Below are 27,162 nucleotides of genomic sequence, written 5' to 3' on the forward strand. Positions count from 1 at the left end.
AATGCGGATATATCCAAAGCGAATTTGATCAAGGATAGGAAAAATATTGTATGCGAGGCAGTGAAAAATATTCAACGGGTACTTTAAAACTGACGTCAATATATATCTTTGTAAAAATGTTGTCACAAATAGGATAATTAACGGTCTAATTACATAGTATTTAGCTTTAAACAAACTTCAAATTATCTAAATTGTCCATTTATATTTCAAATATTTCTAAATGATTATATATGACATCATTTGAATGAAGGATTGACTGCATGCGACCTACGAATATTGACGAGCCTTGACATCGAAGCGCGAACGGCGAGGGAGCCGAGCAAGGGCTCTCTCTATCGTCTGGAGGTTTCGAAAGATGCTCTCCAGAGATGGCGCTAGTAAATTTGGCTGACATGACGTCATGCTAAAAAGTGATGGGTTTTGTGAGAGCAAATGTAATAATAGTTGAAAATTTTGTACTTTTGCTTAATTAAGAAAAAATAAATATACAATTGTTCAAAACAGCGTTTTCCGCATTCATCCTTCATTGTTTTAAGAGGAATATAGACAGTTCAAATCTTTTTTCTTGACCGCAATTCGCACACGCACTAAATTAAAAGCTGGAGTTTTGTGCGTTCGTAAATCGTGATTTGAGAAAATAAGTTGACAATAATCTTTTGCACTTTTGCTTTACAATCATTTTTCAATGCAGATAAATGCATAAATGATTCAAAAATAGGCATATTTTTGAAATATTATGATTTTCCACAAGCAAATTTTCCCAAAAACTTGAACTACTTACAACTGACGAACGCATCCAATAATCTGGATGTCTTAGGATGAGTTCGTCATTTTTTCCCAAGGAAATACGATACAGTTCAAGCTACTTAACCGATTTATTAGGGTACTTTTGCCAATGAATTAATAAATAAATGACAACAATTAATCTCATTATCAACCATACTCGGAAGAATTTTCTTCGCATAAGCGCGAACACATCCGCGCTTTCATGAAAAGTCACGCCTGTAGATGTCAGGACTGCTGCTTTATGTTTCGCAGGGTGGCGCAGCGCGCAGGGTACCGACTACCGAGGCTGAGGTCTCCAGACTCTCCACCACGATTTAACTTGGAAATGGCCGATGGGGAAGGTCTCACCCAAAAACGGACGCCCTTTTACACAGCTGCATAAAGAGAATGAATTATTGGCATAGCTGACCACACGTCCCCTCCCCCTCTCCGCCCCAGCTCAATAGGAAATATCGCCTATTTTCCTTAGTCAGTTATATTCTGACTAATTTCTCACTCTTCCCAGTAAACCTTAACATGCATGATGCAGATGTCCACTGCGTAAGTCGTGTGCTTCCGTAAGTGTGCCAACTATATAGTGTTGCCTACACTCTACAGTGCCTACTGCTTCCCCATTGTCGTTATAATTGGTGATTCTCAGGTCAAAAGTTACACAGTGGTCTCAGAGAACAATCGTTTCAACAAATTAACGATTCAAACCGTTGCATTCTACTTATATTCCGGTCAGTTCTGCTACTAAACGATTCCGGCAAAACACTCTTTAGGTTATGTATTATGCGAACCACCACACAAAATTCGCCCAATCAATGGTCAGTTATTACTGCTGGGCTGAACCGTCATACGCTATATAGCCTATTGCCTATTGCAGTCAATATTTTCAGAACGATACTGACTGACGAAACACAACGTATTCGCGGATTCGCACATACGTTGGCACCCAGGTGGCCTGTCAGCAGCCGCACAAATCCGCACAGCGCAGCCGGGATTTGACATTGAGATGGTACACCGTAAAGCATGCCTTTCCGCACAGGGACACACATTCTCAAAATCCAAACTTATTCCAATACTGGTCAATTACGAATAGGCATAAAGTTTTGAGGTTTTCTCATGTTCATTCTTCTTTCAACACACGCGGCAGACTGCAGCAGCTGCAGAACATCTCACAGAGCTGCGCTGGATGCAGTCATGAGCTGGGACACGGTTTGTGACCAATGACCGATCGGGGGTGCCAGCCTCCTCCCGGCACGCGATGCACTGGCCGCCGCGCAGTCGATGTCGGGGCACCGCCGGCATTCGCCGACAGGGTTCCATCCGATTCGGTGTATTGGTGGCAGCCCGAACAGTGACCCACGCGAAGCTGGCGGACGTCGATGGCCGATGAGCGATGCCCTTCCGCGACCGGCGGTGGCAGTCGGTCCCACATCAAGAACAGATACCAGTCATGCGGTCAGTCGGCGACGGCGCTGTCGCGAGCCGATCTGATGGTCGCGCGGTGGGCGTTGCCGACGTCCACCGGGACCGTCGACTGGGGGAGCGCGGCCGCCTCTTGGCCGCCGCCTCTGGTCGGCGAGCTCGTTGCGCTGTGGGACGGCATCCACTGCAAGTCGTTCACTGTGAAGCGGTCGTTTGACCGGACCTGGCAGGCGGGGAAAGGGGGCCTCAGATGAAGTAAAACCATCCCTCAGGCCAGCTTGAACTGGCTCTCCACCTCACCATGTTAGATAAGCGGACACCCTCGTGATCATCGCAGCGATGATTGCCAATTGGTGTGTCATTATGGGAGAGGATGCCAGCCTCCTTTGCAAGATAGTCTGCCTTTAATATAGTGCAGCCCGACCCATTGCCTGTGGCGCAGACTGGGCTTGATAATGCAGTGCAGGACACACCAAACGTAAGCGGCCATCTGTACCCCCTGTGCAGCAGGGCTGACTCAAGAGCCCAGAGTTGCCCTCCCCCCCACCATTCTGTGCACGTGATAACTGGATGGGACATGCCATGGTCAGCATTTGTTCAAAAGCTGCCCTAAGCATGTAAAGCTCCACTGGCATGCTCAAGCATGGTCACAGTCAGTTCTCACTTCTCAGTTGAACCTCCAATGGAAACCCATCACAAAGTAGAGATCAGGGCGCCTCTCACACTGCAGCACACTCAACGACTGAGGCACCATCTCATCACTTGCAGGTGGTTCTTGCCAGGAGCAATGCCAGCCACGCACATCAGGTGATAACAGCAGTGTACAACTGCAATCTACAAGCATCCATGTTCTTTCTGGTTTTCTCCTGTTGAGATCCACTGCCATGCATGAACTTGATGGGCTTTTGTTGCGCTCCTCCCATGTGCAGACAGGTTTATGCTGAAACAAAGCAAAGCAAATGTGATTAATAATGGCCCTGTTTCACCATCCAGACACTGTGTGCACTGATAGCTACGGCATACCATAGCATCACTCAAATGACGTTGCATGTGATCTCTTAGTTTATGATCAATCGCGTTTGGAACAGAGTGAGAGGTTCTGAAAAACCGTACCAAGAACAGAGGTTTGAGTTCAAATACTGCTAGCATGCTGCTGGTGCTGGTACCGCAGCGTGCTAGCGTTCTGGGATGCTGTCATAGCTTAGCGTCACAGTGAAGTTTGTTGACACTGCCATGGAAACCCAATGCTCTGACACACGCAGCGCACTGCAGTGCGTGCTCTGCCGTGAAACACCACCCATGAACGTTGGTTGCATGACCAGGATGGAGCAGTGTGGCAGACAGTGATTTTAATTTTAATTGCACTTCCTAGAGATTAAAATGTTGTTGGTGAAATTGCTATTCATTATTCCTATTACCATTGTCTAAATTTCACATTTCAAGACAGCATCAGCATTGACATGTTATATAAAATAAGGTTTAGACTTCAGGTGGTCCCGGGTTCAGCTATTAAGTAAAACAAGGGCAAAAAATTGTAAAAAAAATATTTTAAAAAAATACCTGCCTTCATCAACACCTCATCTAATCTAACCTCATCCTCATCTAACAAGGCCCTAAAAGCAAGCAAAAACCGTTTTAATAACAATGTAATATTTTGCAACCGCTGCACCATTACTGTCACGTACGCTATCCCTAGATTGGTTGCTGGTAAGTAGTGGTTGTCGTCATCAACTCGTCATGCAGCAGCTGATTGGGATGGGCGGGGCCTATTTTTATCCGCGATAGAGAGAGCCCGAGCAAGGCCATACATAGTTAGGAGCCGAGGGAAGTTCGTGGTGTGGCGTTGGTGGTGGGCGTGTGGATACTGGATACTGTGCATAGACCGCCCGAAGGCTATATAAACCTTCACTCAATATACCCTGATATAAACCCGAAGTTCTCTATATACCGTGGACTACAAGTGTATATAAATAGTGTACCACACCCGGGGGTGTTCACGGGCACCGCACACTGCTGCGTGCGGTGTGTGCGGTACGTCCAGCAGGCGTGGGGGTAGGGGATGGGTAGGCGGCTCTGACGTCACGGCTGCGTGCGGTGGACGGTCCGCTGTGGCCAGTCCCGACCGGCCACAGCGGTCGCTGTGTGCGGTGACGCAAGGCTGACGTAGGGACGCAGTGGGCGGAGCTTGGAGGCTGTGTGCGGTCCGACCGCACACAGGGTCCGTGAACAGCCCTGCCTGTGTTGGTATATAGGGACTTGTGTGTGCTATTCATTTTTTTTTGTCAAATATTTTTGGAGTTAGGTGTGATTCTTACCTGAAATTATTCTGCATACAATTATCTATCGCATAATATGCAAACTTAAGTTAGTATTTTTCACAGTGTATATAAATAGCCAAATGGGGTCAGTTTGGCCAAAAAGGGTAGGTATTATAATACCCATTTGGTATTATAATACCCATTTGGTATTTTTGAAGAGTTCAATGTTGATGTGGATGTCATGTATTTTTTGCATGGTTTATTAATTGATAATAACGTAAGTTTATGCAACAATAAAAGTACCTGTCAATTAGCAGCTTCTAATTTCAACTACAATTCCTGTCCAGCTTCTTCTACCTCAACTTTGTAAAACATGTACACCCATGACCCAATAAAAAAGCCATGAGAAACAAGTAGAACCCCTTCACTATTTCAGGTTGGTGCAGTGTGCCACAGGTGTACCTACTACCTACCTACCAAGTGCAGGGACTGGCTAAGTGAAGCGACCTGTTCTGCTGCCACATGCTATAGCATCATATATTAGTATTTCAAGAAGGGGGAAGGGGAAGGTGTCTGAAAGAAGCATTGAACAACAATGGCCACAGATATTGCAAACCTCAGAAAGCTTGGTTGGTATGTAATTTGAATGACTTTATTAAAACCTGCGTATATTATTTTATGTGCTGTAATGCTGGGTTGTTCTATCATAAATATGGAGTAGAATATTCTGCAAGTGCCAAGCACCTTGTCCTCCCAGCCTGCACCTGCACCACAGGTGCCATTCACCAGGTGCCCACCTGCTGGTTGTCTGCTAAAAGGCTACCTGCCTAGGTACCTATTGTATGAATTCCTGTTAAACAGTTCATGAATTCTGTTTCATGAAATACGAGAGCAATCATTGCATGTCCTACTTTAGACTTTTTAGATTTTCTCATTGTTCTGGTTGAGACTGAGGTCTAAAAATCATCGAAATGTATATATCTAGGTAAGTTGGTAATAGGTCTTGCATTTTGTACAAAATTCCTTTTACCTTGTAGCTAATAAGTGGAGCTAAGCATTCAGATGGGTACCTAATTATTTTTGTTGTCCACTCCACTCCTTCAAAGCATGTTACAAAATATACATGATGATGTGCTTCATTCTTTTCTGTTTCAGGTATATGACTGAAGCTGGTTTGAAGAAGCTTTCTGGAGGACAGACACTCTCAGAGTCTGAGATAATTAAGATAGCTCAAGATGTGAGTCTGGAATAACATACAGATGTTATTTACAAATTAGGTATAGGTTTGAGGGTAATCAGTTGGATTAGGCAGTTAGATTGGCACTCATATTATCATGTAAGGCTATTGGATGGGATGGTCCAAGGGGCCAGAACAGCTTTACAGCTATAACACTGGTACATCTGTTAGTATGCAACTTTCTATTCTGATTTCTGCACAAATCACTTTTGGTGGAAGGTACTAGGTAGAATATTTAGATATGTTTAATAATATGCAGCTTTGTTAAGCTCAAAGCCTTTATGACTGATTTTTAACTCATTTTACAGACAGATATAAGGGATTATGGAAAATGCCACATCCCAGAGAATTGGAGCAAAAAGGACATGGTAAGCATCAAAGAGCCAACAAGACAGCACTGTTGACTGCTGCTTTGATGTGCCTAATCAGTTGTGTAACACCTGCTTAAAATGCCTACATAGATTCTGATCACTAGGTATTTCTTTTTGGCCTATTTTGTATGACACATACCTATGTATGCTTCCCTTTCTCATCATGTTACAGTTGCTACAAGCTGAAAGTTATCTCAAAGATTAGTTATAATATGTGCTTCATCAGGTTTACAATTTCGGACTTGAAACACTAATTGGATGCAAATGCACATATCCCTTATCCTGATAATATTTACATGCAAAAAAAAAATGGAACACTTCATCTGGAGTTTGCTGCAGAAGTCCCACCAAAGAATATTCGACTTCTGCTTCAATATATTTCACCATTCACCATTTCAGGTCACCACCTGGTCATCATTCACCCCTAACTCTTTGACCTTACACCCTCTGACCTCTCGCCAGGTCACAATCGATGGTGTGCTCCAAGTACAGAAGGTGCGGAACGTGTCCGCTCCCAAGGCCAACGAAGAGAGCCAGACGGCGCCGCGGCTGCTGCGCGTGACGCTGAGTGACGGCGCCTCCACCGTCACGGTTAGTACAGGGGGCGTGACGGACGCGTGCGGCCCACGTGACGGTCCCGTGTGACGTCTGCTGGTGCCGACCAAATGGATAGGAAGAATAACCGTGGTTTCTGGCCGGCGTCCCGCATTCCGGTGGTCCAGTGGGTGATATTCCGTGTTATATTGCCCGCTCGTTATTCGTTTGTATCCGGTGTAGCGTTGGATGAGCCTTGTTCAGTGCCGGAAGGAGAGATAAAGAACGTTGCAGAGTATGCATGGGAGCAGAGATAACACTAGGACTCATTCTGCACAGTCGGTTGTGCTTAGTGCCGGTAACCCGTTGCGGATCTTTGCCGCACTTGACCCCCGACGGTCAGTTGTAGGGTTTGCAGCTGTGCAGACAATAGACATTTCCAAACTGTCATTTAAACTTCTCTTTTGAGTTGACCATATATTTCGTGTCTGGTTTTTTACCGACTCTCCGGCGTCGTGACGCCTTCCTATGGTTCCTGCAGGCGCTGGAGACGGACCCGCCGTGGAGCCGTTTCAGCCTGCGCACGCCGCCCGGCACCAAGGTACGACTGCGGCAGCCGGTACCCGTGTGTAGCGGCTTCCTGCTGGTTCCCGACGAGGCGCTGCAGGTGATCGGCGGTACTGTCCAGCAGATGGTCGACAAGTGGACCATGAACAAGGTGGGCGGTGCTGTATGCAGGGAAGTGGAAGGGATGTGGTGGGGCTGGAGCTGGGGCTAGGGTGGGAACTGGAGTGTCGCGGACGTATGGTATGAGTGTTCCTGTCCTGGGTGGTAAGGATTGGACACTTGATCGCCGGAAGCGGTTAAACATACAGGCACATCTGATTATGATATTGAGTGAAAACCATCATTTATCTTTCACTCATAAATACTCGCGGTCATTCAAAAAGTCACACATCACTCCGATAGATATGCATGCCCTTCCATTCCATTATTATTAATATCGATTTGCACCTTTGACGCACCCTTCTAAATACCCCTAGGCGTGTTGACCGTGCGGCTCACCCAGGTCACTACAACACTGATCTGCAATGTGATCTCCCTGTATCAAGTGGCATGGCACCCCCATCCCCCTACCATATCACCGATACTCCCCTCGCCTCCCCAGCCCCATCCCGCTCCCCTGCTGACTCGACTGGGTCGCTGTCTGCAGGCGTTCGCCTCTCAGCACCTGCGGCCGGCGAGCGGAGTGGCCGGCGGACCGCCGCCCTGGGTACCGTTCGGCAAGAGCATCTCCAAGGCCCACGAAACAGAAAAAGACTTCAAGGTGAGCTACTTCTGGCGCTGAGTAGGAGATACGTGGGCTGTGAGTGTGGAAGGACCGTTGGTGTCAGATGATGGGGTTTAGGTTATGCTGTCGGACAGGTCCGTGTGTGTCTGTGAGACGGACTTTGCGCTGTTACGTACCGGGCGCTTGGTCGGTGGTTTCCGGGACATGTGATTCATTCATGATTTAGTTATCGCGTGGTGGGTGGCTTTGATTTCAATGGCTTTGACCGTGAGTCCACGAGTTCACGTTTATTGTTATTTGCAGTTCTGATAAGTGTTATGCTCTTTATCAACTGTACAGTGCACAACTGATAGGGGAGCTGTACAGGGTGCAGTCTTGCTGTGCCGATACAGCTGTGTAGTCACAGAAACGTTACGGCTTGTGTTCAGCCGCTCTTGTTTAGTTAGTGTATTTCATCGGGAACCGACTGATTTACATCGACAGAGCAAGGCGTATTCTGAGTGCAGTATCTCGTGTATCTACCTGACTATCACCGGCTGCCATTCTACTCTGACCCCACTCGTGTGTCGTTCAGTCACTGCCCGGCGTCAACGAGACACCGGTGGACTCGGAGTTCGAGGCCCAGCGGCAAGCTCAGATCGCACAGGTGGCCGGCGCCGGGCGCAAACAGTTCGGTGGAGGAACCAAACAGGTGGGTGGTACCGGGTACAGAGGAACTGAACTGGCGCCGGGCGCAAACAGTTCGGCGGCGGAACCAAACAGGTGGGTGGTACAAACAGAAATTCGGGGGTAGGGGGCAAACAGAAAATGGTATTCGGTACAAACATTGGAACCAAGCAGGCGAGTGGTACCGGGTACGAAATGACGTCAATGGACTGGTTCGGTCGGAGTTAGGTAGCTGTTACTCATGCGCCGCACAATGACAAATGCGCTAAAAAGGCACCATATCCAAGTTCACCCGAGCCTTCATTGTGTCCCGTGAGCTGATTTGACTCATTCTGACCGCTGACCTGCGCTAACCTGCGCTGACCCTTGCTGACCGTGCTGACCCTGCTGACTGCTGACCTCTGTCTGTCTCTGCGGTCAGATGACGGACGCTAATCTGCAGACGCTAATGGGCGCCGGATTCACCCAGGAGGAGTCCGAGGCAGCGCTCCGCTACACCGGCAACGACGTGGGACGCGCCCTGCAGAACCTTCAGGTATGGACTCTCATTGTGGCCAACCTCAGGCTGGCTGATCGACCCGCCTCGTCCTGATCATAATTCACATCACGTTGGATCGAAATATGTTTATGCTTTTCGGTGAAAACTTTGTTACATTTTTTTTTCTTCCTTCTGCGTCACCACATTTCAATTACAGATCAATCGGTCATTTACTCTTTGCATCTTACTAACGACAACAGAACGCTTTCGTATTGTTTAGTATCTCTTTTGTACTCGATGTCGATCGCCGTGCATCCTCTATCCACTCTGTCTGGCCAGTGGCTATCATATCGTGCACACTGCACTGCGTATCCCACTACACACCCCCGTCTGACATACACTGATCTCACCCTCCCCCCTCCTGCAGAGGTACCGTGCGCGGCGCGACGGCCGGGACGACTCGGACGCCGACACGGGCCGCGGCAGGGGCAGGGGACGGGGCCGCGGTGGCCGCCGCGGCCGCGGCCGGGACAGGTACGAGGCCGAAGAGCCCTCCACTCGGCCCAGCGAGCCCATCACGCTGCTCGACTTTGTCAGTCAGAAACTGGGCGGCGACTCGGCAGGTACGTTTGGACGTCTCTTTGTTTCATGTGGTGCCTTTCTTGCGGCTGTGGTTGATTACCAGATCAGATTCCAAGTCTACGCTTTTTGTGTTCGTGTATCAGACCTGCTTTTATCACTGGGAAATCGGTCATTTATATGCGTATTTATTCCTATCATGGCTGCCTTTGCTGTCTAAGAAAAAAAAATGGAGACCATCGTCCTAAAGTCATTTATAGATTGTTTTTCGCTCTTATGTCGATATCGACTAACAGCACTGTGTCCCTGTTCGTTCACAGCCTCCTCCAACCGGGCCCCGACACCCCCCGATGACGAGCTCGGCGGCGCCACCGGCGGTCACGCGTACAGCGACCGTGACAGAGGCTACGGTGGGCCGGGCAGAGGCTACAGCGATAGCGGCAGAGGTCATGGTGGACCAGGCAGAGGCTACGGTGGACCAGGCAGAGGCTACGGTGGGCCAGGCAGAGGCTACAGCGACCGCGAGAGAGGCTACGACAGCGGCCGCGGTGGTCCGGATAGAGGCTACGATAGGGGCCGGGGCAGCTTGGACAGAGGCTACAGTGATCGCAGTGGACCGGACAGAGGCTACGGCGGTGGTCGGGGTGGCCCAGACAGAGACTACAGTGGCGGCCCGGATAGAGGCTATGACAGGGGTCGTGGCGGCTCTGATAGAGGTTACGGCGGCTCTGACAGAGGTTACAGCGGCTCTGATAGAGGTTACGGCGGCTCGGACAGAGGCTACGGCCGCGGCGGTGACCGGGGCGCGTCAGACGGCGGCTCTGGTGACCGGGGCCGCGGCGGGCGGGGCGGCCGCGGCGCCCAGCGGCCGCACGTCTCCTCTGACGAGTTCGTGGAGGGTCGCCGGGCACGGGACCGGCGCTGCGGGGCCGGCGGCGGCCGCGGCGACTTCCGCACCTGGTCGGCCGGCGAGCGGCCCTCGTCGGTCGGCCGCGGGTTCGAGGTGTACTCGGAGGACCGTCAGCAGTTCCCCGCCCTGCCCGGCGGTGAGGCGGCCGGCGGCGAGCCGCCAGAGGGGGACGGTGGGCCGACAGCAGCGGCGCCGGCGGCCGCGGTACCGGCCGCGGCGGCTCCGGCGGCCGCCCCCGAGCACCGGTACACGGAGGGAGAGATGTGCCTAGCCACCTACTGGCAGGATAAAAAGGTGAGCGGACCCGCTACGTTGATACTTGAAGCCTCTATTCCTAAGCTTTATCGTCGTCTTTTATTGCTTCCTACAAATTAGTGAACCGTAACTTAATCTCTAGTTGTCATCAAGCTCTATTACCAGTAAAACGCCTTTTGGGCGAAGAACGAGCGAGCGAGATAGTGAGCCCTGCACGTGCGGAAGGGCGAGAGGGTACTTCCAACGGGCTTGTGCAAAGCACCCTTCTAACCGGTCGTTAGCGGTGTGCCAAATTTGAACACAATCGGCCCAGCCGTTCCTGAGATCTGGAAGTAGCATTCTGCACGTGCGCACGTGCAAACGGGGTCCAAACGGTCCAAACTGACTTTTGCACGGCACCCTACTAACCGGTCCCCAACCGTGTACCAAATTTGAGCGCAATCGGCCCAGCCGTTCTCGAGATCTGGGAGCGCCCCCTGCACGTGCGCACGTGCAGTAGCACCCCAACCGCAACACATGGGAATGCATTGCCTGGTGGGTGCCTACCTGTATGCCAAATTTCAGCGAAATCGCCCCAGTAATTACCGAGTTATTGAAATGGGAACAAATTTGGCACCTCTTCTTTTTGCATTTTGCACGTGCAGTGGAGGTCACTCACAAAGATCGAGTATCAGACCTTTGGTAGAAGGGATGCAGCTACCGTGCAAAAAATACCGCAAGACAATCGCCCAAGCCGCTGCTGAGATATGGGCCTCTCAAAATCACTATTTTTGCAAAACAGCTTCTTGAACACCCTTGACTTTTCACGTGGCACGTGCCACGACGGTCACTGAGATGTATCAAAAGTAGTCAATTACGGGGTAGAAGGGATGGGGCTACCCAGCAAAAAAAAAAAAGACCGCAGGCCAATCGGTCCAGCGGTTGCTGAGATATAAGCCTCTCAAAAGCGTTATAGGCCGGGCCGGGCCGGGCCGGGCCGCTCATACTGAGATTTTTCCGTTATATTGAAAAGACTTCGCTTCGCTCGCTGCGCTCGCTCGCTCGTAATAACGGAAAAATCTCAGTTTGAGCGGCCCGGCCCGGCCCGACCTGTAACACTTTTGAGAGGCTTATATCTTAGCAACCGCTGGACCGATTGGCCTGCGGTCTTTTTTGCTGGGTAGCCCCATCCCTTCTGCCCCGTAATTGACTACTTTTGATACATCTCAGTGACCGTCGTGGCACGTGCCACGTGAAAAGTCAAGGGTGTTCAAGCTGTTTTGCAAAAGTAGTGATTTTGAGAGGCTCATATCTCAGCAGCCGGTTGGGCGATTGTCTTGCGGTAATTTTTGTAGGGTAGCTGCATCCCTTCTATTAACCCGCGCCCTGCTGGGGGGGGGGGGTGTTTGAACACCCCCTTGTGGTTTTTCGCGAATATCTCAAAAACGGCGGCGCGGAGCGCCGCCGTTTTTGGTACACCTTATCATACATCAATTCTACACATGTTGTGAAAATTTCAGACCAAAGTCATTCAAGGTCAGGTCACCAGGTCACTTGAAGTGACCTCACCTCATAAAAACTTTCAATGTCTGTCATAGCTACACCGAGTGACCGATCGCTTTGAAACTTTCAGCGATTGCTAGGAGCAATAGCATGTACAAAATGTATATCTCAGAATTTTGATATCGATGACCTAAGGTCAGGTCAATTTTGCGACCTCCCATTATAAGTCAATGGGAGAAAATTGAAATGCGCCTCTTTTGGATGAAAGACATTATAAACACTCCCAAACACCGAATTACAAGTGGTTTAGACACACTGAACTTGAAAATGGTGTCCGTGACCCTTGTTTATGCCCTGAGAGTGAGGTCATCTTAGGTCACGAATGATATCTAACAGTTTTTCGCAAATAACTTTTGATAGAGGCATGCTAGAGCGATGAAAACGCCTTAGATGTGTTCAGCTCGACGATACGGATCGACTGATATGCAACATGACCCTTTCCGGTCAGGTCATGACCTTGACCTGAGGTCAAATTTTCAAGTTGACCTTTCAAGGTCAAGTTATAGTTCATTCGATGCGTCTTGACGAGAGGAACACGATGCCGGTAAAAGTAAGCTCGTACAAGGCTTGGTCAAAAGTTATTGCAGAAAAACTGTTCTCGAAAAAATCGGCTATTTTTGCAGTTTTTGCCCCCTGCAGGCAAAACCGTTGACGTTAGGTCAAATCTGAGAGAATTACTCAGAAAGGGCGTTAATAGGGCTATCGAATGCGCTTTTCCGCGGCGCTGTAGCTCTATTGGTTCCCGAGTTATGCGTTGGCTTCTTCGAAATTTTCGACATTCGACCTGGAAATCGGCGAAATTTTGCCTTCAATGACCTCTGGTGACCTGACCTTTGACCTGACCAAAAAATTGACCGAAGTGATTTCGTCATTATTTTTTACGCTCTTTCGAACGCCGCCTTCCGCGTATCGCTGCATGGCCCAGGAGCCGAGTTACAAGGGGGGGGGGGTGTTCAAACACCCCCCCCCCCAGCAGGGCGTGGAAATCCAGGACCCCCAGCCGGGCGCGGGTTAAAGGTCGGATACTCTTGATCTATGTGAGTGACCCTCACTGCACGTGCAAAATGCAAAAAGAAGAGGTGCCAAATTTGTTCCCATTTCAATAACTCGGTAATTACTGGGGCGACTTCGCTGAAACTTGGCATACAGGTAGGCACCCACAAGGCAATGCATTCCCATGTGTTGCGGTTGGGGTGCTACTGCATGTGCGCACGTGTAGGGGCGCTTCCAGATCTCGAGAACGGCTGGACCGATTGCGCTCAAATTTGGTACACGGTTGGGGACCGGTTAGTAGGGTGCCGTGTAAAAGTCAGTTTGGACCCCGTTTGCACGTGCGCACGTGCAGAATGCCGCTTCCAGATCTCAGGAACGGCTGGGCCAATTGCGTTCAAACTTGGCACACTGCTAGCGACCGGTTAGAAGGGTGCTTCGCACAAGCCCGTTGGAAGTACGCTCTCGCCCTTCCGCACGTGCAGGGCTCACTATCTCGCTCGCTCGTCCTTCGCCCAAAAGGCGTTTTGTTGGTATTAGAAAATGAGTTAAATCGTTGCTTCTTTACTCAGCGAATGCGTATAATCTGACCGGGGCTACCATCGTTTTCTTCTTCCCAGGCTGCGTTCTGCTTTTGATAGATGACATTCATAATGCGCCCATGTGTGATATATTTGATATTTCCATTTTGCACTGATGTTCGGCATATGTCTAAGCCCTGCTGATTCTCGGCTCTGCAGATGTACCTGGCGCGTATCGTCTCGGTGGGCGAGCGGACGGCCGTGGTCCACTTTGTCGACTACGGCGAACACTACGAGGAGGTGTTCACAGCCAACATGCGCCCCCTCGGATTCGTAAGTACATTCTGTCAGTATTGTAACGCTTCTTTGCTTAATAGGGTTGGACTTAAACATGTGTCCGAAATTTGCGTATTATGTTACCTCAAGTATTTCAAAGCGTACGATTTATTTCGTTTTCGGTTGGTTTATTCGCTTTACGTGTACAATGCACATTTTACGTCTATGAGTGAACTTTTAACGAAATCAATAGCTTATTTCCTAGAGATGCAACAATCTCTTCATGCTATTTATCTCTCGTGCGATACACATAGACAAGTTTCGTACATGCTAGAAATATAATTATAGTAGCAAGGCATTTCCGACCTTTAGGGCGTTTTTCATGGCAATTGCTCAAAAGTTGTACTTTTTCAGGAGGAAGAGGAGAAGACGTCAACTCCTGTTCAAAGCGAGGAACCCCGTCAAGAGCGGAGGCATAAGGACTTCGAGGAGTCAGATACGTCGAACCTCTTCAGCCACAAGCGGCACACGGCCAGTCTGCGAGAGCAGGACGATCAGTTCGGGTATGGTAACCGGCCCTCACGGCACATCGGCGCAGAGAACGGCGACGACGCCTACAGGGACAGACAGGCCGGTGGTGATCGCAGGGATCGCAGGGATAATCACTATGAAGACCGCCGTGACAACAGCTATCGTAACGACAGGGGCCGCGACACGTCCTACCGAGGTGGTAACCAAGGCACCTTTCGGGATGACGGGGGCCGCGACAAGTCCTACCGAGACGATCGCCGTGATAACTATCAAAGCGACAGCCGAGAATCCCACCGAAGTGACCGCCGCGACACCCGTCAGAGCGACAACAGCGACACCTACCGAGACGATCGCCGCGACACCTATCGGAACGACAACAGCGACACCTACCGAGACGATCGCCGCGACACCTATCGGAACGATAGCAGAGCTTCATTTCGAGGTGACCGCCGCGGCGGTCGCGGTCGCGGGGGAAGAGGACGAGGTTACGGCGATGACCGGCCGCCCAGGTTCCAGCGGCAGGACCGGGACAGGGAGGAAGGGTACAGCGGTGGCCGGCCGGCCGGTCAGGGGTACCAGCCACGCGACAGGGACCAGTTCGAGGACCGGCCGCGGCGCGGCGGGCCCCGCGGCGGCGGACAGCGGGGGTACGAGGACGGTGGCGACTCGGAGGGGCAGCGGCAGTGGATGGATACTGCCCCCGTCAAGGGACGACCACGAGGCCGGCCAGCGGACGACTCGGACGACGTGCCATTCACAGGTGAGCCCAGATCAGGGAACTGAAAGGTTTGTGCGGCAGGTACCAACGCAGTACGCACCATTTTCAGGGTTTGGTTGCTTAGTAGACCTACTCGGACTATTGGCTCTTCTACGTTGCTCATTTATTAAGTGCGATATCATGCCAGGAATACTGCTAGGAAAGAATTAAACACACTTGATATGTTTTTAGACGTCTCACACCGAAATTGCCCTGGCTGACGAGTCATTCAATATTTTGACACATTTACATTTTTCTGACAAATGCCGCTACTTTTGATGTCAAGGACATTTCCAGACGCGTCTCTAACCGGAAGCTTGGTTGAACGATCAAAGCCATTGGCCATCCTTCTCTCAATCTATAATTTCCGTCTGCCGGATAGTGTACCCCGCGGTATGTTCCTCGGCTAGTCTGACCTCACTCACATTCTGCAGGCATATCCGGCTCACCCTTTTCTTATCTCTCTGTGAGACGTCCCTCCAGGGGTATTATAGCCGGTCCCCAATCGGTAATGTGCCGATACCGATAATACGCGGCAGACCTGGTTGCCAACGAGCCGACCTCCAGGGATAAGTGACGGCGAGGGCACTTTTGCAGATGACAGGGGCTAGTCTGAGGACTTTATCTGTGAAGATCCGGGGAGGCGAGGCTGACCTTTATTACCGTTGTCCCGGGTAGATACACGTGGGCGTAGACTTTGTCCGGCATGAATCTATCCTGTCAGGCGAACCGTTACTGAACGTAAAAAGGCTACTCAAAAGCTTTGCTGTTCTTTAAATGTGTTGTCTGGCGAGGCAATTTGTGATCGATGCAAAGATAGGCACATCACACTTCAGGCCGCCGTCCTCGGTTAGGCGCGCATTTTGCGTGTAATCGCCCAATGCATAGGGCGCACTGAAAAGTTCAACTCGTCAGAAGTCGTTTAGTAATCTTCAGTCGTCAGCGCGTGATTCCACGCCCAACAGCCACCGAATAATCAGCTGACAGCGACTCATCGCGCTTCCGGCGCTGAACCGCATTCGGCGCGCAGCCCATATGTTAAATACAGTGCGTGCTCAACCAGTGGACGGCGGCCTTTATTTCAAAGAAAGGTTTCTCTTATTCTCAATGAATGAAATCCCATCAAATTACAATAGCTAATCTTAAATCCCTAACCTGTTTATATCTGTTCTACAAAACATACACTTTAAAAGTAACGTTTTAATTAAAACATTATTCAAGGTATTCAGGATCAGGCCAGATTCAGTGTTATCTAGAGAGAGGAAAAAAACATCCGACTGGGAGGGGTGATATCATTTGTATTCAGACTGCAAGTTTTGAAAGCTGCTTACACTTAAACCAACGCACTTAAACCAACGCACGTCTGTAGCTTACGATAAAATGTAGTCTTGATTTGACTTCCCGAAAGAAATTCATAGACGTAACAAAGTAACTCAATCTAGCTGATCACCGTGTCTTTCATTCACTGCTTTTATCATTTGTATCCAACTCGTCCAGCGTCCCCCTCATGACTCATCCCCCGCGCCATCGACCCCTGCCCCCTCCCCTTCATCCCTCCTTGTATGGTACCGTCGTCAGTTCCTCGAGACTCACATCTGGCAGGTGACCGCATTTCCTTGTCGGTGGCGGCATTTCCGTTTAGCTGGGGTCGTCTCGCGCGGTGGCTATTTTCGCTCACACCCTCCACCCCCGCTGGCGGGTCATCGTTATGTCCCGCCGCCCAGTCACTCCCCCGGGGCTAATTATGGGCCCGCCGGAACCTGGCGATATGTCACGTGCTTCAGCGTGGTGTTACGTATTGACACGGGACACGTGGTGGGCGGGGCTTTGATAGATCACGTGATTTGGGGTATGTGTGTGATGTCATGTGAGTCACTGTCACAGGAAAGGGGAGGGCGAGGAGCAGATAACTGTTCGTAGTATTTTTGTAGTTTATTTTTAGTGAGATATGACTCTTTGGCGAGGTGATGATTTCTCAGAGGAACGGCATGCGTCAAAGGACGAGCAGCAAGATGCGAAGGTTACTCATAATGGTTGTCGGTCTCAACTAAATTCGTGACTTGCTCAAGCGGATTGTTATTTATCCGTAAATCATGAAGGATCGCTCGAAAATACCACTAAAGTCCATATATGTGTATGCCTGTCGAATTTTATCTTTTTTATTTTCCTTCGTTTGAATCTCATTTTGACAGCTTTGTGATAGTGCTGCTCTTTTGTCATCCACAACAAAGGAATTGTCAGACATGCCTTTTCAGTGGTATAAGGCGCGGTTGCCTCTCGGTTGTCGCTTCAGCAACTTTGGTCATTATAATTGCACTTTGATCGTTCATTCGCCACCAGGCTTTGACCTCAATTCATCAGTTTTACCGTCCAACAGCTCAAATGTACCGCTAGGCAATCTTGTCCAAGCACAGAATCGGATCCAGAAGGCTTCGACAAAAATAGGTTGTCATCTCTTTGTGCTTCAAAATAGCCATGAGAGGCCATATACGTTGATGCCTTTTGAATGACCTTTGCAATCGCGAGCCTGTCTGGACACACTGTCAACGACCCGTTTCATTGTGCTGCCTGTTATTGGCAATACGTGCTCCAGAGTGACAAATGACTTCACTTGTATTGCATCCAATTCGGACCCACGATCTGTTTCAGCGGACATTTCTTTGCTAACACGAACAGCTAAAGCCGGCTATTTTTCTGACATTTGCCAAAAATGTCAAATATCACAACAAACTCCTACGTCTTTTTCAATGCCAGTACCAGCGCATTTCCAACTGCATCTCTCTAAATAATGACGCATATGTCAACTAAGAACTGAAGTCCGTCCCGGAACTACCTACCTTATCCACCGGCCACCTGTCCATATGATCGTCATGTTGCTTTTTCTTGTGGGCCTACGTGGCGCACCGCCATCTCAGCATCACTCTCGCTCCGCCCCGCCCCGTCGTGAGCCGTTGGTCAGCAGCTCGCCCCTCCCACTCCGTCCGCCTGTGCCCTGCGCCTTTGTGAACAGCTGCTCATCGCCCGTCCGTCCGTTTCAGGGACGATGGAGTTCCGTCGAGGCGGTCGGAGACCGTTTGTACACCGCGGCGACAGGAGCACCTAGTCTGCCGTGGCTCCTGGAGCTCAGTGCGGCTCGCCTGACTCAGCCCGGGCTAATCTGAGCTCCGTTCTGGCTCATCCGAGCTTCGCCATGGCTTGAATGAGCCCAGTTCTGGCTCGACTATGCACAGTAGTGGTTCTTCTGAGCTCAGTCCTGGGTCGTCTGAGCTCGTTTCTTTGGCCATGTGATTGCCCACCTACTTAGTGATAGGTCTTGTTGGACCGCCTTTACGTGTTGATGCCGAATTCGGCTTGTGATTCTATGCACTGTCGTTACATTAATTCGAAATGCAGTCACGAGCCCGTTAAACTTGATGCCATGTAAACTCGCCGTATTGAACTGCCGCACATCAAAGACTGCCAGTTAGGGCGACTAGCCTCGTGTCGCTGGCCGTAGCTCAGTCTCGTGCCATTTGTGCCCGGTCCCACCGATTCACCGTCTGCGTGTGCGTGCACCACCACCGTGTGCGACTCACCCCGCGCACTGGGACGCGTCTCGCTCGGGATCGGCTACCGTTGGCGGTGGGATAAGGCGCCGCGCCCCCAGGGACCCGGCGGCGGCGCGGGGCGGGTGGTCAGCGGTAGGAGGATCGGTCAGTCGGGCGTCGCCGCCGGCAGCCGTCGGGTGTGCTCCGTTCCATAACCAGACAGGTGAGACGGGCGAGGTAGTGCTGTGATGTTGTTTGCTTTACTAATCGGGTGATATTATAATAAAGAATGCATTTGTTTCTAGAATGGTTCTATTTGCGATTGTCTGGTTACACATTTGAATAAGATTTTTCATAGACTGTTAGACTCACAGTGCTCAATGGTATCGACAATCGGAACACCGTCAATGGCCCCTGATTCACCATGGCTGCGGATTAAATCACAACTCTGAACTCATTAGTCATTTAGGCTTATCCCAGATGATCCATGATTCTATTTCCTGGTTTGGATTCAGCCTTAGGGTTACTAAATATATTACCTCAAGTTAAGGTTAACGATTAACGTAGAAACATTTCTCAGAACAGGTGGGAGGGCAGGAGGGAAGGGCATGGGGCAGGGTCACGAAGTCCGATCTCGCATGTCATCAGGGTGGCGCCAGACTAGGTGGGCACGCTACACTTCGGCGTCACATTCTCCCAACGTGAAATTTCCCGATCGAGCGGTGTACAGGGAGAAATAAACAAGGACATTGGGAGAATATTAAAAGTGGCGTTTTTGGACCAAAGCCATTCAACACTCAAAAACATCCTGTAACATGGTAATACCGGAAGACACCCATGACCCCACATTGAGTTCTGAGGTCATCGTATCTCATGAACGGTAGGTAAATCGCAGTTTTTCGGTAATAATCTTTGATAGACACTTTGAAGCGGTAAAACACATTGAATGTATTCATGCTGATGAAACGGATCGACTGGTAAGCAGCATGACCTCCGGTCTGGTCATGATCTTGACCTTAGGTCAAATTTTTAATTTAAAGTTTTAGGCCAAGTTACATATTATTTGACGTGTTTCCACGAGAGGAACAGGATGCCGGTAAAATAAACGTAGGTATTGCACGTTAAGTGCCAAAAGTTATTGCGAAAAAAATATTTACCGTAAAAGCGTCCATAAGTGCCGACTTGTCGAAGTGTCGATTGGCGAGATGTGACCTTCGATTCGACCGGGCGTCCAAGCTCCCCCAGTCCGGCGCGGGCTAAGGGTCTGTACTAAATTGCTACTTAACCCGCACCCCGCTGGGGTCCTGGATTTCCACGTCCTGCTGGGGGTTGAACACCCCCCTTCTAACTCGGCTCCTGGGCCACGTAGCGACACGCCATAGGCGGCGTACGAACGAGCTTTAAAAAATCACGAAGAAACTACTTCAGTCGTTTTTAGGTAAGGTCAAAGGTCAGGTCACCAGAGGTCACGGAAAGTAAAACTTCACCACTTCCCAGGTCAAACTTCGATAATTCTCGACAAGCCGGCACATAGCTCAGAAACATGGATGGAGCTACAGCGCCGCGGAAAAGCGCATTTGATAGCTATTTTAATGTTTTTTTTTTTCTGGAAAAAATCCTCAGATCTGACCTAAGCTCAACGGTTTAGCCTGCATGGGGTAAAAACTCCCAAAATAGACGTTTTTCACGGGAACAGGTTGTTTGCAATAACTTGGCTCAAAACTTGCACGGGCTTACTTTTGTCAGCATCGTGTTCCTCTCGTCAAGACGCATCGAATGAACTAAATGTTGACCTCGAAAGGTCAACTTGGTCTGAATTTTTCAAAGAATGTGCAGAAAAGATGCACGGTAAGATGTGGCCGCCGTTTATGAGATATTCGCGAAAAACTGGAGGGGTGTTCAAACACCCCCCTCCCCCAGAGGGGCGCGGGTTAACTGCGTCCCTCTCGCTCATATCACCTCAATTGTAACGTAACAAAGACATGATAAACCACTACTTGGGCGGAGACAGCGTCCGGCCTGACTCCCCAGAGATCCGCACTCCGCAGCTCCGTAACTAATGAAAGTGATGGCTAAGACTGCCGACAATTCCTTCCAGAGTGGCTTCTGGTGTAGCGCTGAGCGCTAACGCCGTCAAATATCCCCCTGGGGCAGGTGCATCAGCCGTGAGCACGCTCACGCTACTTACCTGACAATATAATGCTGCAATTACTCCACTGTGCACGCATCGCGACTTACCGCTCCTCAGTTCTTGACCCAAAAAGGAAGGCGAGTTACAGTCATAACTAAAAGGAGTTGTGTGTTCTGGAAAGGATATTAAAACATTTCTTTGATATTCTTTTTTATTGTTTCCCGGACCAAAACATTAATAGCGAAATTGAAAACATAGTCACTCAATGATGTGCCTGGCCACGCAATAAAACGTGCTACCTTCTTTCAGTTTCGATGTTCAAATTCGGAAACGTGCTTGACCATCCGAATGCGCTTGGAAAAAAATCAAATCTAATCGAGCTGCTGTCACAATCGCAGCCGGACAGTATCGCACCCGACTGCAGGTCGCCCTAGCCCTACTACTGTAGCTGCACCGTCCCCGTTCCCCTCAGGCTCACTCGCCGCCCGGCAGTATGCCCTCCCCGGCACGTCTGCTGCCTCTGCTGGCTGTTCTGCTCTCCGGAGCCGCCGCGTACATCAGCCAGACACCGGAGCCGCCGGGCGCCACCATCTACGACCGACACTGGCCGTACCTGGCGCCCGGGGGCGACTCCAGCTCATGGCGCTCCTGGCGACCGGTGTGGGAGCGACACTGGTACTGGCGCCGCCAGCCGCGAGCGGACCTGGGGCAGGGACAGGAGCAGCAGCAGGATCAGGAGCCGGTGGAGTCAGGACAGGAGCAGGACCAGCAGCAGCAGCAGGAGCAGGGACTGGACGAGGACGGGGACCAGACCCCGCTGCACAGCTGGCCGGACTTCCTGGAGGCGGACGTCACAGACGATGGTGGAGCTGACGTTATCTCCAGACAGCGACGGGTAAGGCTAGGAACGGATGAATATGTAACTAAGCCCATTTATACGTTTGTAAAAATAGGTACTTACAGTGCATTTACCTACGTAAGTACATCGTCGGTCACTTGTTAGCTCACCGTGCATGATGTGTCGCATTTCACCCCTGGCTGTTAGGTAGACTGTGCCGCAATGCTCCTCTGGTGGCAAGCTGCTGACTTTCATTACACCTTTGCTGGTAGGTAGACTGTAGTCTGCACTGCATTACACCTCTGACTCTATAGACGTATGCCGTATTACACCTCTGACTGGTAGGTAGACTGTACCGCATTACACCTCTGACTGGTAGGTAGACTGTACCGCACTACACCTCTGACTGGTAGGTAGACTGTACCGCATTACACCTATGACTGGTAGGTAGACTGTACCGCATTACACCTATGACTGGCAGGTAGACTGTACCGCATTACACATCTGACTGGCAGGTAGACTGTACCGCATTACACCTCTGGCTGGTAGGTAGACCGTACCGCATTACACCTCTGACTGGTAGGTAGACTGTACCGCATTACACCTCTGACTGGTAGATAGACTGTACCGCATTACACATCTGACTGGCAGGTAGGCTGTACCGCATTACACCTCTGACTGGTAGGTAGACTGTACCACATTACACCTCTGACTGGTAGGTAGACTGTAACGCATTGCACCTCTGACTGGTAGGTACTGATTGTACCGCATTACACCTCTGACTGGTAGGTAGACTTTACCGCATTACACCTCTGACTGGTAGGTAGACTGTGCCGCATAACACCTTTGACTAGGTAGGTAGGCTGTACCGCATGACAGCTTTGGCTGGTAGGTAGACTGTACCGCATTCGGCATTACACCTCTCCTGGCAGGTAGGCTGTATCGCATTTAACCTCTGACTGGTAGGCAGACTGTGCCGCATCACACCTCTGAAGTTAAACTGTTAACTTTGCCGGGCGGCTCCCTAACCAGGGCTAGCCAAGCCGAAGTGATGATCGCATGTAGGCAGGGTTGGCACGGCCCGGTGGACAAACGGTCACCACCGCGTTCCTCTTGATATTACATGGATTCTTTACCTGCCTTTTTTTCTGCGAACCTATTCAAAACAAACATCATTGATACATACAGGGTGGGGCAGCATAATCGGGAATAAATATCAAACGGGATTATTTGGTCATGAATCTAAAAATATAGCTCCAAGCACTATTTTAGCAACATCCTATCAATCGGTCACCTTTTACCTATCCCTCATCCTATTTGACCGCCCTCGGCGTCGATGACCTTCTCAAGGCGGGTCCAAAAGCACGCGCATGCACGTGCAACCTCCTGCTTGTCCATGATCGCCCATCAGCTTCGTACCTTGCACTGAAGACTGTTTTTACTGATGATAAGTTGTTCATTAAACTTCTACCAAAAAACGCTCCATGTAAAGAATTTGGTCGGATTTAAATCGGCGGAGTTGAAGGACCAGAAGTTTTTGGTTCATCTCAGGTGGAGGTGCCCTACACAATAACATGTCGTCCTCACTGCAGTACCAGCACGGACAGAGTCCTCGTAAGACGTGATTTGGACCGTCAGTGATCCTCTCTTCCGACGGCTCCACGTGAGTCTGCCAGAGTGCGGTTGTATTTACCAGAGGTGCTCATTTTATCCGGGCTCGATGAAGTAGGGTGCACCACGTGCACCTCCCTTGAAGACCACCCATAGGTCCATCACCCCAACAGGATGTTTACTTTGCATGACCGCTGGAATATTCTCGATACAATCCCCTATATGGCATGCCATTCTTTTTTATCGTATTCCAGTCGGTGATAAGATTTTTTGTCGCTGAAGTTTTGAACATTGTTTCTTTTTAATATGCTCAAGTGCTTCTTCCTTATATTCAAGTGAGTCATCTTGTATGTCCTCTGCTAAGAGTTATTTTACGACGATTACGTTAACCTGTTGTCCTAAGTATCCCCACACAATCCTTATCGTCCGTGATAACACGTTGACCTGCCCAGCAACCTTTACGTGGAATTGCAGGGTTTTAAACAAAATGTTCTTGTTTTACTTGTTTAACATTAGTGTCTATGGGCGCGCGCAAAGCACTTGGAGCACCGTCGAACTATTTTGCTGCTCTTTTCCAGGAAGTTGCATGCTCATGGATGTAGTCATGTCAGATGATGCACAACTTTTGGGCGTTTCATTGCCATAATATAATTTATAAAAATAATGCCATGCCTACTCATGATCAGAGCCCAAAAAGCATTCCCGATTATGCTGCCCCACCCTGTATTTAAAGGGACCCTCCCACCTTCAAAAAAGTTTATGAATTGGCATGAAAGTGATGTCGCTCGGTTCAGAAAGAGCGAAAACGAACATCTACCAAATTTCACCGAAAAATATTCACCGGTTTTCAAGATATTAAACTTTTACTTTTGTTTACTTTTTTGGGATCTCCGCTGTTTCTAGCGACTTTATTTTAGAAGTGCGGCGTTTGCGGCAGATGTTGCGCGCAAGTAGCATATACCACCGCGTGCTACAAAACGTTTTAGTCAAACATTTAAAAATCGTTAGATATTTGCGCTGACGTCACACATTCAGAGGGGTATTCCTAAGCATTAGCCCCTCTGAATCAAAATGCTGCAATTTTGAAATTCAATATTTCCGATTTAAGGCATTTCTCGACGTTGTGAGTGCCGAAACCGGTAATTGTGAGCTAGGGACCCCATTTTGGCTATCTCAACTCAAATCTAATGTTAAGGTGGGAGGGTCCCTTTAACGATAGACACATATAGGCTTTAGCATCTGCTGATGGCTTCTAGGAAAAGGCATACACACCTCAAAGGTGTTATTTTTGTGCCATTTGCTGTCAATTTTCCCTAACTACTGCAATCATCTGTCACAAGGGCTATTCAGTCAGTCACTCAGTATTCGTTAAGGACAATTACTGATGCTATAACCCTCGCCGGCACAGGCCATTTTGCGTCCTTCGACGGCACAAGGGGGGGGGGGGCGGTTGGTACGACCCCCCCTCGCGTTTGGCCCCTGATCGAGCTAGAGCTTCGCGAAAAAACGAGCATGTTGCCCGTCACGAGAGAAAGCCGATGATACCAAATTTTAAGGTCCTAGGTCACCGGGTGACCTTCCAGGTCAGGTCAATGACCCGAAAACCGGGAAAATCGGGACCTGTTAGAAAGTCGTAAAGTGTGGCTGCTATGTGGTTTTCCGGGGTGCTGATCACGAATATCGTGTTAGTTTTGATCAGAGATGATGTTTTTAAGCATTTAGACGAGGTCGGGTCAGGCCAGGTCAGGTCAACCGGTAGGGGTTGTGACGGCCGTGACGGGTATTCGTAATACGTGTCAACCGCCTCTGGCAGCTTCGTAACATGTTACGAAGGCACCAAAACTTCTTCGTAAATGTTTAAATGGTTGCTAAATTCGAATTCAGCTCCAAAAACTAGCCTAGAAACATGTAAAACTCGAAAACGTGAACCGAGGTCACCCGAGGTCACCAAAGGTCAATGACCTGACCTGACCTTCAGGTGACCTTGACACCCACCCTAATGTATGGGAGCAACATCAAATCACATGTTTGAACGTTTGAAACCACGAAAAGCTTGCAAACGCGCGGCTAATGCGAGCCGACATACGCCGAATCGCGATTTCGACCAAACATGGTCACGGAAAAGAGGTCACAGGTCAAAGGTCATTGGGGTCAGGGTCATGAAATTTTCAGGGAACGTGTAAAATTGATCAATGCGAGGGTACTGAAAGTTTCGTCGCGTTCGGCCGCTTTTTACGCGAGTTATTCGCGAAAAACCTTAGGGGGGGGGGGGTTGCATCAACCGGCGCAACCCCCTGTGCCGGCGAGGGATAACCAGCACTGCAGTAGGGAAGGTATCAATGACAAATTTGTTATTCAGTGGTATTCAGTGGTATTCACCCCACTGAATGAGAAACAAGCTGAATTATTTCCAAGGAGCAGCGCAGCGCTCTTTCTACCAAATTCATTGGTGATGACCATTGACCAAGTCCATTTAGTGACGCCGTGAAATCGGAAGAACAGGCTACTGGTGATTCTGCTGACCACACCACATCGATGTTTTTGCATTTATCTGTGTGCTACCTCCTATGTAATAATAGCTATTAGTTGGCTACTACGTGTATTTCTCGGGACCACCCGGTGCGAGGTCAGCTCGATTGTCTCGCCCGCAGAAGCACAGCCGCCCGCAGCGCTGGAGGATGCAGCGGCTGTGCGAGGAGCGCGGCGAGTGCACGTGCTACAGCCCCAAGACGCACGCCACCTTCTGCTGCGACTGCCAGTGGGGATCCTGCTTCCCGGCGGCGGCCGGCGCGCTGCTACCCGACGGTCGCCGCCGCGGCATGGCGCAGCTGACCGCCGGAGACCGCGTCCTGACCGGTCAGTATAGCGGACACCGCCGAGAGGCTAATCCGGGGCGGTTCGTTAGTGGCGAACGAGTGCCAAAAATGGCGCACCGCTGGGACCTCCCGCCGAGCGGAAACGATATTGCTGTAGCTGTAGGCGGGTACGAGTACCTATATTGGGGATAAGCGCTAAGGTTACGCGCTGAGTGGGCTAATATTTATCGTCGAAATAAGTGACAAGGCAATCAAGAAATAACTATTGTCTTGATTAAAACTGCACGTATTACAAATTTGGAAAGTGTCGCAACGCTTAAACGTAATGCAATAGAACGCCGGAGAATAAATTTATAGTAAAACATATGAATAATTTGGTTGGCGATTCTCTAAAAATGAGATACATGAATCTCCAGCTGTATTTACATCAGTGCTTTGAACTCTAACATCTCTATCCACAGTGGACGCCAGCGGATCTCTGGTGCCAACCACGGTGCTGGGTTTTCTGGACCGCCGACCTTCCGCCGCCGGGGAGTACCTGCACGTGCAGCTGGTCTCCGGCCACCTGCTGCGGCTCTCGGCCAACCACGTGACGTTCGCGCGGCGGCGGCCCGAGGGCCTGTTCGCCAGCGAGCTGCGAGTGGGTGATGAACTGCTGACGGAGGCGGGGAACGGGACGGCCGTCTACAGCGCCGTCAGCAATATTACATACCAGATTATGGCCGGTGAGTCCAGCCCCAACCTGGCTTCTACTGCCGTTTCTGCTCGAGACAAGTTGTGTCATTGATATGAAGGCTTGTGTGCATTTATTAGCTGCATTATTTTTCTGTGTCGTGACATGCTG

The 27,162-nt window shown here is 50.0% G+C and overlaps 1 protein-coding gene across 1 annotated transcript; it reads left to right on the plus strand.

The window, feature by feature from the left end:
- Positions 1 to 4,861: 4,861 nt before the first annotated feature.
- LOC122364969 (tudor domain-containing protein 3-like) lies at positions 4,862 to 19,229 on the plus strand. Its single transcript, XM_043335805.1, has 13 exons — positions 4,862 to 5,090; positions 5,613 to 5,694; positions 6,003 to 6,062; positions 6,528 to 6,656; positions 7,141 to 7,317; positions 7,813 to 7,926; positions 8,465 to 8,581; positions 8,978 to 9,091; positions 9,462 to 9,657; positions 9,934 to 10,817; positions 14,051 to 14,164; positions 14,522 to 15,398; positions 18,434 to 19,229. The coding sequence occupies exons 1-13, from the start codon at positions 5,053 to 5,055 to the stop codon at positions 18,496 to 18,498; spliced, it is 2,967 nt and encodes a 988-aa protein (XP_043191740.1). The 5' UTR covers positions 4,862 to 5,052; the 3' UTR covers positions 18,499 to 19,229.
- Positions 19,230 to 27,162: the final 7,933 nt, after the last annotated feature.

This window comes from Amphibalanus amphitrite, unplaced genomic scaffold, assembly GCF_019059575.1.
Source record: "Amphibalanus amphitrite isolate SeventyFive unplaced genomic scaffold, NRLGWU_Aamphi_draft 000028F_arrow, whole genome shotgun sequence".
NCBI lineage: Eukaryota > Metazoa > Arthropoda > Thecostraca > Balanomorpha > Balanidae > Amphibalanus > Amphibalanus amphitrite.

Bases quoted from the DNA above. Each gene is read 5' to 3' on its own strand.
- LOC122364969 (XM_043335805.1), top strand. From the start codon at position 5,053: ATGGCCACAGATATTGCAAACCTCAGAAAGCTTGGTTG. The intron at 5,091-5,612 runs GTATGTAATTTG...TTTCTGTTTCAG, and splicing joins AACCTCAGAAAGCTTGGTTG to GTATATGACTGAAGCTGGTT. The intron at 9,658-9,933 runs GTACGTTTGGAC...GTTCGTTCACAG, and splicing joins ACTGGGCGGCGACTCGGCAG to CCTCCTCCAACCGGGCCCCG.